Below are 14,016 nucleotides of genomic sequence, written 5' to 3'. Positions count from 1 at the left end.
TTTTGTGAAGTGCACCAGTCCCTCCTGCAGCAAAGCACCCCCACAACATGATGCTGCCACCCCCCGTGCTTCACGGTTGGGATGGTGTTCTTCGGCTTGCAAGCCTCCCCCTTTTTCCTCCAAACATAACGATGGTCATTATGACCAAACAGTTATATTTTTGTGTCATCAGACCGGAGGACATTTCTCCAAAAAGTATGATCTTCGTCCCCATGTGCAGTTACAAACCGTAGTCTGGCTTTTTTTATGGCAGTTTTGGAGCAGTGGCTTCTTCCTTGCTGAGCGGCCTTTCAGGTTATGTCGATATAGGACTCGTTCTACTGTGGATATAGATACTTTTGTACCGGTTTCCTCCAGCATCTTCACAAGGTCCTTTGCTGCTGTTCTGGGACTGATTTGCACGTTTCACACCAAAGTGGGTTCATCTCTAGGAGACAGAACGCGTCTCCTTCCTGAGCGGTATGACGGCTGCGTGGTCCCATGGTGTTTATACTTGCGTACTATTGTTTGTACAGATGAATGTGGAACCTTCAGGCGTTTGGAAATTGCTCCCAAGGATGAACCAGACTTGTGGAGGTCTACAATTTTTCATCTGAGGTCTTGGCTGATACCTTTAGATTTTCCCATGATGTTAAGCAAAGAGGCACTGAGTTTGAAGGTAGGTCTTGAAATACATCCACAGGTACACCTCCAAATGACGCAAATTATGTCAATTAGCCTATCAGAAGCTTCTGAAGCCATGACATAATTTTCTGGAATTTTACAAGCTGTTTAAAGGCACAGTCAACTTAGTGAATGTGTCACGCCCTGGTCTAAGTATTTTGTGTTTTTCTTCATGTATTGGGTCAGGCCAGGGTGTGGCATGGGGTTTTTGTATGTGGTGTGTATGTATTGGGATTGTAGCTAGTGGGGTTATCTAGAAAAGTCTATGGCTGTCTGGAGTGGTTCTCAATCAGAGGCAGGTGTTTATCGTTGTCTCTGATTGGGAACCATATTTAGGCAGCCATATTCTTTGAGTTTGTTGTGGGTGATTGTCCTTAGTGTCTTTGGTCCTGTCTCAGTTTACGCAAGTATAGGCTGTTTCGGTTTTCGTTACGTTTGTTACGTTATTTGTTTTGTATTGTTTATAATTGATTCGTGTTTTACATTTGTTTATTAAACATGGATCGCAATCTACACGCTGCATTTTGGTCCGACTCTCCTTCACCACGAGAACCGTTACAGAATGTAAACTTCTGACCCACTGGAATTGTGATACAGTGAATTATAAATGAAATAATCTGTCTGTAAACAATTGTTGGAAAAATGACTTGTGTCATGCACAAAGTAGATGTCCTAACCGACTTGGCAAAACTATAGTTTTGTTAACAAGACATTTGTGGAGTGGTTGAAAAACGAGTTTTTAATGACCAACAAAAGTGCATGTAAACTACCGACTTCAAAAGTTGGTCCCAAATGGCACCCTATTCCGTATAGGCACCCTATTCTCTATAGGCCCTGGTCAAAAGTAGTGCACTAAATAGGGAACCATTGGCCTCTATGTGATCTGATAAACAGCTGCTGCAGCCTGCAGGACACGGTGGAGAGGACACTTGAGTCAACACTACCCAGGTTGCTGCTCTATCTGTGTGTGTGTGTGTGTGTGGCAGCTGTCCTCCCTGTGGTAACATATCATGTCTTGGAGAGAAGAGGAGAGTGATTAGTACATTATATATATATATATATATATATATATATATATATATATAGTCTGTACATTATATGAAACCATCCCTCCATCTGGTGTTCTCTCTCTGTCTCTCTCTCTCTCTCTGTGTCTCTCTGTCTCTCTCTCTGTGTCTCTCTGTCTCTCTCTGTCTCTCTGTGTCTCTCTCTCTGTCTCTCTGTGTCTCTCTGTCTCTCTCTCTCTCTCTCTCTCTCTGTCTCTCTCTCTGTCTCTCTCTCTCTCTCTCTGTCTCTCTCTCAGTCCTCACAGACACAATCCACAGAAAACCAGGACAGCAACACAATTAGACCTCTATGTTGTTACCTGATGGTGATAACCTCTCTCCTGTCCCCCTCTATGTTACCTGATGGTGATAACCTCTCTCCTGTCCCCTCTATGTTGTTACCTGATGGTGATAACCTCTCTCCTGTCCCCCTCTATGTTACCTGATGGTGATAACCTCTCTCCTGTCCCCTCTATGTTACCTGATGGTGATAACCTCTCTCCTGTCCCCCTCTATGTTACCTGATGGTGATAAACCTCTCTCCTGTCCCCTCTATGTTATTACCTGATGGTGATAACCTCTCTCCTGTCCCCTCTATGTTACCTGATGGGGATAACCTCTCTCCTGTCCCCTCTATGTTACCTGATGGTGATAACCTCTCTCCCGTCTCCTCTATGTTACCTAATAGTGATAACCTCTCTCCTGTCCTCTCTATGTTACCTGGTGGTAATAACCTCTCTCCTGCCCCTCTGTTACCTGATGGTGATAACCTCTCTCCTGTCCCCTCTATGTTACCTGATGGTGATAACCTCTCCCCTGTCCCCTCTGTTACCTGATGGTGATAACCTCTCTCCTGTCCCCCTCTATGTTACCTGATGGTGATAACCTCTCTCCTGTCCCCCTCTATGTTACCTGATGGTGATAACCTCTCTCCTGTCCCCCTCTATGTTACCTGATGGTGATAACCTCTCTCCTGTCCCCCCTATGTTGTTGCCTGATGGTGATAACCTCTCTCTTGTCCCCTCTATGTTGATACCTGATGGTGATAACCTCTCTCCTGTCCCCTCTATGTTATCTGATGGTGATAACCTCTCTCCTGTCCCCCTCTATGTTACCTGATGGTGATAACCTCTCTCCCGTCTCCTATATGTTACCTGATGGTGATAACCTCTCTCCTCTCCCCTCTATGTTGTTACCTGATGGTGGTAACCTTTCTCCCATCTCCTATATGTTACCTGATGGTGATAACCTCTCTCCTCTCCCCTCTATGTTGTTACCTGATGGTGATAACCTTTCTCCCATCTCATCTATGTTACCTGATGGTGATAACCTCTCTCCTGTCCCCTCTATGTTACCTGATGGTGATAACCTCTCTCCTGTCTCCTCTATGTTACCTGATGGTGATAACCTCTCTCCTGTCCCCCTCTATGTTGTTACCTGATGGTGATAACCTCTCTCCTGTCCCCTCTATGTTACCTGATGGTGATAACCTCTCTCCTGTCCCCTCTATGTTGTTACCTGATGGTGATAACCTCTCTCCTGTCCCCTCTATGTTACCTGATGGTGATAACCTCTCTCCTGTCCCCTCTATGTTGTTACCTGATGGTGATAACCTCTCTCCTGTCCCCTCTATGTTACCTGATGGTGATAACCTCTCTTCTGTCCCCTCTATGTTACCTGATGGTGATAACCTCTCTCCTGTCCCCCTCTATGTTGTTACCTGATGGTGATAACCTCTCTTCCGTCTCCTCTATGTTACCTGATGGTGATAACCTCTCTCCTGTCCCCTCTGTTACCTGATGGTGATAACCTCTCTCCTGTCCCCCTCAATGTTACCTGATGGTGATAACCTCTCTCCTGTCCCCCTCTATGTTACCTGATGGTGATAACCTCTCTCTTGTCCCCCTCTATGTTACCTGATGGTGATAACCTCTCTCCTGTCCCCCTCTATGTTACCTGATGGTGATAACCTCTCTCCTGTCCCCTCTATGTTACCTGGTGGTAATAACCTCTCTCCTGTCCCCTCTATGTTACCTGATGGTGATAACCTCTCTCCTGTCCCCTCTATATTGTTACCTGATGGTGATAACCTCTCTCCTGTCCCCCTCTATGTTACCTGATGGTGATAACCTCTCTCCTGTCCCCTCTATGTTGTTACCTGATGGCGATAACCTCTCTCCTGTCCCTCTATGTTACCTGATGGTGATAACCTCTCTCCTGTCCCCCTATATGTTACCTGATGGTGATAACCTCTCTCCTGTCCCCCTCTATGTTACCTGATGGTGATAACCTCTCTCCTGTCCCCTCTATGTTACCTGATGGTGATAACCTCTCTCCTGTCCCCTCTATGTTACCTGATGGTGATAACCTCTCTCCTGTCCCCTCTATATTGTTACCTGATGGTGATAACCTCTCTCCTGTCCCCCTCTATGTTACCTGATGGTGATAACCTCTCTCCTGTCCCCTCTATGTTGTTACCTGATGGCGATAACCTCTCTCCTGTCCCTCTATGTTACCTGATGGTGATAACCTCTCTCCTGTCCCCCTCTATGTTACCTGATGGTGATAACCTCTCTCCTGTCCCCTCTATGTTGTTACCTGATGGTGATAACCTCTCCCCTGTCCCCTCTGTTACCTGATGGTGATAACCTCTCTCCTGTCCCCCTCTATGTTACCTGATGGTGATAACCTCTCTCCTGTCCCCCTCTATGGTGTTACCTGATGGTGATAACCTCTCTCCTGTCCCCCTCTATGTTACCTGATGGTGATAACCTCTCTCCTGTCCCCTCTATGTTGTTACCTGATGGTGATAACCTCTCCCCTGTCCCCTCTATGTTACCTGATGGTGATAACCTCTCTCCTGTCCCCTCTATGTTGTTACCTGATGGTGATAACCTCTCCCCTGTCCCCTCTATGTTACCTGATGGTGATAACCTCTCTCCTGTCCCCCTCTCTGTTACCTGATGGTGATAACCTCTCTCCTGTCCCCCTCTATGTTGTTACCTGATGGTGATAACCTCTCTCCTGCCCCCCTCTATGTTACCTGATGGTGATAACCTCTCTCCTGTCCCCTCTATGTTGTTACCTGATGGTGATAACCTCTCTCCTGTCCCCTCTATGTTGATACCTGATGGTGATAACCTCTCCCCTGTCCCCTCTGTTACCTGATGGTGATAACCTCTCTCCTGTCCCCCTCTATGTTACCTGATGGTGATAACCTCTCTCCTGTCCCCTCTATGTTGTTACCTGATGGTGATAACCTCTCCCCTGTCCCCCTCTATGTTCCAGGAACAGTTCATTCCGGGGGGGTAGTTGAGGGGCCAGGAGGGGCTGTAGATTACACCTCTTCTCTCTGTATGAAGCTCAACCTTGCCACTGCATGATGCTAAGGAGAGGGAGAGGGAGAGGGAGAGGTAGAGGGAGAGGGAGAGGGAGAGAGGTAGAGGGAGAGGGAGAAAGGGAGAGAGAGGGAGAGGGAGAGGGAGAGGGAGAGAGAGAGAGGGAGAGGGAGATGGAGAGAGGGAGAGGGAGAAGGAGGGAGAGGGAGAGGGAGATGGAGGGGGAGAGAGAGAAGGAGAGGGAGAGAGAGAAAGGGAGAGAGAGAGAGAGAAGGAGAGGGAGAGAGAGGGAGAGAGGGAGAGAGAGAGAGAGACTACAATCAGACAGACTGGTATTAACAGAGTGGTATTAACAGAGTGGTATTAACAGAGTGGTATTAACAGAGTGGTATTAACAGAGTGGCATTAACAGAGTGGCATTAACAGAGTGGTATTAACAGAGTGGTATTAACAGAGTGGTATTAACAGAGTGGTATTAACAGAGTGGTATTAACAGACTGGTATTAACAGAGTGGTATTAACAGAGTGGTATTAACAGAGTGGTATTAACAGAGTGGTATTAACAGACTGGTATTAACAGACTGGTATTAACAGAGTGGTATTAACAGAGTGGTATTAACAGAGTGGTATTAACAGAGTGGTATTAACAGAGCCGTATTAACAGACTGGTATTAACAGACTGGTATTAACAGAGTGGTATTAACAGAGTGGTATTAACAGAGTGGTATTAACAGAGTGGTATTAACAGACTGGTATTAACAGAGTGGTATTAACAGAGTGGTATTAACAGACTGGTATTAACAGAGTGGTATTAACAGAGTGGTTTTAACAGACTGGTATTAACAGACTGGTATTAACAGAGTGGTATTAACAGAGTGGTATTAACAGAGTGGTATTAACAGAGTGGTATTAACAGAGTGGTATTAACAGACTGGTATTAACAGACTGGTATTAACAGAGTGGTATTAACAGAGTGGTTTTAACAGACTGGTATTAACAGACTGGTATTAACAGAGTGGTATTAACAGAGTGGTATTAACAGAGTGGTATTAACAGAGTGGTATTAACAGAGTGGTATTAACAGACTGGTATTAACAGAGTGGTATTAACAGACTGGTATTAACAGAGTGGTATGTGGTTCACAAAAATACAACCGAGATACAAAGAACTGTTTGTGAGAAGTTAGTTATTGTCTGAGACCTCCCTGACATAGTCACATCACTTCCTTACAGGAACACAGGGGGTAACAACATCCTGTTTCTGGTGTCACAGTGGGTAACAACATCCTGTTTCTAATGTATTCCGGTGACACAGTGGGTAACAACATCCTGTTTCTAATGTATTCTGGTGACACAGTGGGTAACAACATCCTGTTTCTAATGTATTCTGGTGACACAGTGGGTAACAACATCCTGTTTCTAATGTATTCTGGTGACACAGTGGGTAACAACATCCTGTTTCTAATGTATTCTGGTGTCACAGTGGGTAACAACATCCTGTTTCTAATGTATTCCGGTGACACAGTGGGTAACAACATCCTGTTTCTAATGTATTCTGGTGACACAGTGGGTAACAACATCCTGTTTCTAATGTATTCTGGTGTCACAGTGGGTAACAACATCCTGTTTCTAATGTATTCTGGTGACACAGTGGGTAACAACATCCTGTTTCTGGTGACACAGTGAGTAACAACATCCTGTTTCTAATGTATTCTGGTGTCACAGTGGGTAACAACATCCTGTTTCTAATGTATTCTGGTGTCACAGTGGGTAACAACATCCTGTTTCTGGTGACACAGTGGGTAACAACATCCTGTTTCTAATGTATTCTGGTGACACAGTGGGTAACAACATCCTGTTTCTAATGTATTCTGGTGTCACAGTAGGTAACAACTTCCTGTTTCTGGTGACACAGTGGGTAACAACATCCTGTTTCTAATGTATTCTGGTGACACAGTGGGTAATAACATCCTGTTTCTGGTGACACAGTGGGTAACAACATCCTGTTTCTGGTGACACAGTGGGTAACAACATCCTGTTTCTAATGTATTCTGGTGACACAGTGGGTAACAACATCCTGTTTCTAATGTATTCTGGTGACACAGTGGGTAACAACATCCTGTTTCTGGTGTCACAGTGGGTAACAACATCCTGTTTCTAATGTATTCTGGTGTCACAGTGGGTAACAACATCCTGTTTCTAATGTATTCTGGTGACACAGTGGGTAACAACATCCTGTTTCTAATGTATTCTGGTGACACAGTGGGTAATAACATCCTGTTTCTGGTGTCACAGTGGGTAACAACGTCCTGTTTCTAATGTATTCTGGTGACACAGAAGGTAACAACATCCTGTTTCTGGTGACACAGTGGGTAACAACATCCTGTTTCTGGTGACACAGAAGGTAACAACATCCTGTTTCTAATGTATTCTGGTGACACAGTGGGTAACAACATCCTGTTTCTAATGTATTCTGGTGACACAGTGGGTAACAACATCCTGTTTCTAATGTATTCTGGTGACACAGTGGGTAACAACATCCTGATTCTAATGTATTCTGGTGACACAGTGGGTAATAACATCCTGTTTCTGGTGTCACATTGGGTAACAACATCCTGTTTCTGGTGTCACAGTGGGTAACAACGTCCTGTTTCTAATGTATTCTGGTGACACAGTGGGTAATAACATCCTGTTTCTGGTGTCACATTGGGTAACAACATCCTGTTTCTGGTGACACAGTGGGTAACAACATCCTGTTTCTGGTGACACAGTGGGTAACCACATCCTGTTTCTGGTGACACAGTGGGTAACCACATCCTGTTTCTGGTGACACAGTGGGTAACAACATCATGTTTCTGGTGGCACAGTGGGTAACAACAAGAGACATACAGATATGTTTCTGGTGTCAGGGTGTCTGTGCGTCTGGTGTCTGTGTGTCTGGTGTCTGTGTGTCTGGGTGTCTGGTATCTGTGTGTCTGGTGTCTGTGTGTCTTGTCTCAGGTGTCTGTGTGTCTGTGTGTCTGGTGGGGTGATATGGGATCTAAAGAAGTTACTTATTGTCTGACACACCTTGGTTCAGTCTCATTCTGTCTCAAACACACCTTGGTTCAGTCTCATTCTGTCTCAAACACACCTTGGTTCAGCTACTCTTCCTGGGGTTTATTATGGATCCCCGTTAGTTCCTGCCAAGGCAGCAGCTACTCTTCCTGGGGTTTATTATGGATCCCAATTAGTTCCTGCCAAGGCAGCAGCTACTCTTCCTGGGGTTTATTATGGATCCCCATTAGTTCCTGTCAAGGCAGCAGCTACTCTTCCTGGGGTTTATTATGGATCCCCATTAGTTCCTGCCAAGGCAGCAGCTACTCTTCCTGGGGTTTATTATGGATCCCCATTAGTTCCTGCCAAGGCAGCAGCTACTCTTCCTGGGGTTTATTATGGATCCCCATTAGTTCCTGCCAAGGCAGCAGCTACTCTTCCTGGGGTTTATTATGGATCCCCATTAGTTCCTGTCAAGGCAGCAGCTACTCTTCCTGGGGTTTATTATGGATCCCCATTAGTTCCTGTCAAGGCAGCAGCTACTCTTCCTGGGGTTTATTATGGATCCCCATTAGTACCTGCCAAGGCAGCAGCTACTCTTCCTGGGGTTTATTATGGATCCCCATTAGTTCCTGTCAAGGCAGCAGCTACTCTTCCTGGGGTTTATTATGGATCCCCATTACTTCCTGCCAAGGCAGCAGCTACTCTTCCTGGGGTTTATTATGGATCCCCATTAGTACCTGCCAAGGCAGCAGCTACTCTTCCTGGGGTTTATTATGGATCCCCATTAGTTCCTGTCAAGGCAGCAGCTACTCTTCCTGGGGTTTATTATGGATCCCCATTAGTTCCTGTCAAGGCAGCAGCTACTCTTCCTGGGGTTTATTATGGATCCCCATTAGTTCCTGTCAAGGCAGCAGCTACTCTTCCTACAACACAACATGTTCAATACCACCATGTTTGCGTATGCATGTGTCTGTTCCTTATTTACATACGTTTTCAGAAGCTTTGCTATGAGACTCTAAATTGAGCTCAGGTGCATCCTGTTTCCATTGATCATCCTTGAGATGTTTCTACAACTTGATTGGAGTCCACCTGTGGTCAATTCAATTGATTGGACATGATTTGGAAAGGCCTGTCTATATATACCTGTCTATATAAGGTCCCACAGCTGACAGTGCATGTCACAGCAAAGACCAAGCCATGAGGTCGAAGGAATTGTCCGTAGAGCTTCGAGACAGGATTGTGTCGAGGCACAGATCTGGGGAAGGGTAGCAACACATTTCTGCAGCATTGAAGGTCCCCAAGAACACAGTGGCCTCCATCATTCTTAAATGGAAGAAGTTTGGAACCACCAAGACTCTTCCTAGAGCTGGTCGCCCAGCTAAACTGAGTAATCAGGGAGAAGGGCCTTGGTCAGGGAGGTGACCAAGAATCCGATGGTCACTCTGACAGAGCTTCAGAGGTCCTCTGTGGAGATAGGAGAACCTTCCAGAATGACAACCATCTCTGCAGCACTCCACCAATCAGGCTTTTATGGTAGAGTGGCCAGACGGAAGCCACTCCTCAGTAAAAGGCACATGACAGCCCACTTTGAATTTGCCAAAAGGCACCTAAAGTACTCTCAGACCATGACAAACAAGATTCTCTGGTCTGATGAAACTAAGATTGAACTCTTTGGCCTGAATGCCTAGCTTCACGTCTGGAGGAAACCTGGCACCATCCCTACGGTGAAGCATGGTGGTGGCAGCATCATGCTGTGGGGATGTTTTTCAGCGGCAGGGACTGGGAGACTAGTCAGAATTGAGGGAAAGATGAAGGTAGAAAAGTACAGAGAGATCCTTGATGAAAACGTGATGATTTATGTAGTACCTGCTCCAGAGCGTTCAAGACCTCCGACTGGGGCGAAGGTTCACCTTCCAACAGGACAACGACACTAAGCACACAGCCAAGATAAAACAGGAGTGGCTCTGGGACAAGTCTCTGAATGTACTTAACTGGCCCAGCCAGAACCCGGACTTGAATCCGATCAAACATCTCTGGAGAAAATACCTTTGCAGCAAAGAATGGGATAAACTCCCCAAATACATTTGTGTCAAGCTTGAAGCGTCAAACCCAATAAGAAGAATGGGAGAAACTCCCCAAATACAGGTGTGCCAAGCTTGTTGCGTCATACCGAAGAAGAAGACTCAAGGTTGTAATCGCTGCCAAGGGTGCTTCAACACAGTAAAGGGTCTGAAAACTGATGGAAATGTATTATTATTATTAGCAAGAATTTATAAAAACCTGTTTTTGCTTTGTCATTATGGGGTATTGTGATGTCATTATGGGGTATTGTGATGTCATTATGGGGTATTGTGATGTCATTATGGGGTATTGTGATGTCATTATGGGGTATTGTGTGTAAAGTAATGAGAAAAAAAACTATTTCATGAATTTTAGAATAAGTCTATAATGTAACAAAATGTGGGAAAAGTCGTGGGGTCTGAATACTTTCTGTGTTTGTATGAAGAGCCTCTTATCAGGACCAGGACTGCGTTCCCCACAAGCCCCTGCTTCAAAGACATGGAAAGGAAGAGAGGAAGGGCCCAGTGACCTCACACCACCTTAGCTTTAATACACTCTTCCACCTCTCTCTCTCTCTCTCTGTCTATCTTCCTCTCTCTCCCCATCTCCCTCTCTCTGATCCTCTCCCTCTCTCTCTTCCTCTCCATCTCTTCCTCTCCCTCTCTTCCTCCCTCTTCCTCCAAGTTCTCTCACACTTCCTCCCTCTTTCTATTTTTACTTTCTCTCTCACTTCCTCTCTCTCTCTCTCTCACTTCCTCCCTCTCTCCCTCTCTCTCTCTCTCACTTCCTCCCTCTCTCTCTCTCTCTGAATTCTCTATTTACATTTCTTCAATCTGCAGTGCACCAGGTGCTGAAAATATCCATCTCATTAATTGTCTCTCACCCTGGCATCGAACACACACACACACACACACACACACACACACACACACACACACACACACACACACACACATATACACACACACATATACACACACACACACACACAGCGCAGATCAGTCTCACGCACACACACACACACACACACACACACAGCGCAGCTTCAAGGTACATATTGGTCAGAATCAATGAACAAAACCATGAGACTGATCTGAACTGAGAAACATGGTGATGTAGTAAACACTACAGAGACACATGGTGATGTAGTAAACACTACAGAGACACATGGTGATGTAGTAAACACTACAGAGACACATGGTGATGTAGTAAACACTACAGAGACACATGGTGATGTAGTAAACACTACAGGACCAGAGACACATGATGATGTAGTAAACACTACAGGACACATGGTGATGTAGTAAACACTACAGAGACACATGGTGATGTAGTAAACACTACAGGACACATGGTGATGTAGTAAACACTACAGAGACACATGGTGATGTAGTAAACACTACAGAGACACATGGTGATGTAGTAAACACTACAGAGACACATGGTGATGTAGTAAACACTACAGGACCAGAGACACATGGTGATGTAGTAAACACTACAGAGACACATGGTGATGTAGTAAACACTACAGAGACACATGGTGATGTAGTAAACACTACAGGACCAGAGACACATGGTGATGTAGTAAACACTACAGGACACATGGTGATGTAGTAAACACTACAGGACACATGGTGATGTAGTAAACACTACAGAGACACATGGTGATGTAGTAAACACTACAGAGACACATGGTGATGTAGTAAACACTACAGAGACACATGGTGATGTAGTAAACACTACAGGACACATGGTGATGTAGTAAACACTACAGAGACACATGGTGATGTAGTAAACACTACAGGACACATGGTGATGTAGTAAACACTACAGGACACATGGTGATGTAGTAAACACTACAGAGACACATGGTGATGTAGTAAACACTACAGAGACACATGGTGATGTAGTAAACACTACAGGACTATAGACACATGGTGATGTAGTAAACACTACAGAGACACATGGTGATGTAGTAAACACTACAGGACTAGAGACACATGGTGATGTAGTAAACACTACAGGACCAGAGACACATGATGATGTAGTAAACACTACAGGACACATGGTGATGTAGTAAACACTACAGAGACACATGGTGATGTAGTAAACACTACAGGACACATGGTGATGTAGTAAACACTACAGAGACACATGGTGATGTAGTAAACACTACAGGACACATGGTGATGTAGTAAACACTACAGAGACACATGGTGATGTAGTAAACACTACAGAGACACATGGTGATGTAGTAAACACTACAGGACCAGAGACACATGATGATGTAGTAAACACTACAGAGACACATGGTGATGTAGTAAACACTACAGGACCAGAGACACATGATGATGTAGTAAACACTACAGGACACATGGTGATGTAGTAAACACTACAGAGACACATGGTGATGTAGTAAACACTACAGAGACACATGGTGATGTAGTAAACACTACAGGACACATGGTGATGTAGTAAACACTACAGGACACATGGTGATGTAGTAAACACTACAGGACACATGGTGATGTAGTAAACACTACAGGACCAGAGACACATGATGATGTAGTAAACACTACAGGACACATGGTGATGTAGTAAACACTACAGGACACATGGTGATGTAGTAAACACTACAGGACACATGGTGATGTAGTAAACACTACAGGACACATGGTGATGTAGTAAACACTACAGAGACACATGGTGATGTAGTAAACACTACAGAGACACATGGTGATGTAGTAAACACTACAGGACCAGAGACACATGATGATGTAGTAAACACTACAGGACACATGGTGATGTAGTAAACACTACAGGACACATGGTGATGTAGTAAACACTACAGAGACACATGGTGATGTAGTAAACACTACAGAGACACATGGTGATGTAGTAAACACTACAGGACACATGGTGATGTAGTAAACACTACAGAGACACATGGTGATGTAGTAAACACTACAGAGACACATGGTGATGTAGTAAACACTACAGAGACACATGGTGATGTAGTAAACACTACAGGACCAGAGACACATGGTGATGTAGTAAACACTACAGAGACACATGGTGATGTAGTAAACACTACAGGACCAGAGACACATGGTGATGTAGTAAACACTACAGGACACATGGTGATGTAGTAAACACTACAGGACACATGGTGATGTAGTAAACACTACAGAGACACATGGTGATGTAGTAAACACTACAGAGACACATGGTGATGTAGTAAACACTACAGGACACATGGTGATGTAGTAAACACTACAGAGACACATGGTGATGTAGTAAACACTACAGGACACATGGTGATGTAGTAAACACTACAGGACACATGGTGATGTAGTAAACACTACAGGACACATGGTGATGTAGTAAACACTACAGGACCAGAGACACATGGTGATGTAGTAAACACTACAGATACACATGGTGATGTAGTAAACACTACAGGACTAGAGACACATGGTGATGTAGTAAACACTACAGGATCAGAGACACATGGTGATGTAGTAAACACTACAGATACACATGGTGATGTAGTAAACACTACAGGACTAGAGACACATGGTGATGTAGTAAACACTACAGAGACACACGGTGATGTAGTAAACACTACAGGACACATGGTGATGTAGTAAACACTACAGGACACATGGTGATGTAGTAAACACTACAGAGACACATGGTGATGTAGTAAACACTACAGGACACATGGTGATGTAGTAAACACTACAGAGACACATGGTGATGTAGTAAACACTACAGGACACATGGTGATGTAGTAAACACTACAGAGACACATGGTGATGTAGTAAACACTACAGAGACACATGGTGATGTAGTAAACACTACAGAGAC

General features: G+C 44.6%; 1 protein-coding gene across 2 annotated transcripts in view; it reads right to left on the bottom strand.

Moving 5' to 3' along the window:
* The window catches only part of LOC110517761 (low-density lipoprotein receptor-related protein 3), a 78,207-nt gene that overhangs the window by 59,207 nt on the left and 4,984 nt on the right, over positions 1–14,016 (bottom strand). For both annotated transcript variants that reach the window (XM_036964261.1, XM_036964262.1), the window contains exon 2: positions 4,956–5,094. In XM_036964261.1, the coding sequence (XP_036820156.1) occupies positions 4,956–5,094 (139 nt within the window). The remainder of the gene's footprint in view (positions 1–4,955; positions 5,095–14,016) is intronic.

This window comes from Oncorhynchus mykiss, chromosome 26, assembly GCF_013265735.2.
Source record: "Oncorhynchus mykiss isolate Arlee chromosome 26, USDA_OmykA_1.1, whole genome shotgun sequence".
Lineage (NCBI taxonomy): Eukaryota > Metazoa > Chordata > Actinopteri > Salmoniformes > Salmonidae > Oncorhynchus > Oncorhynchus mykiss.
This window is presented reverse-complemented; position numbering and strand designations above follow the sequence as displayed.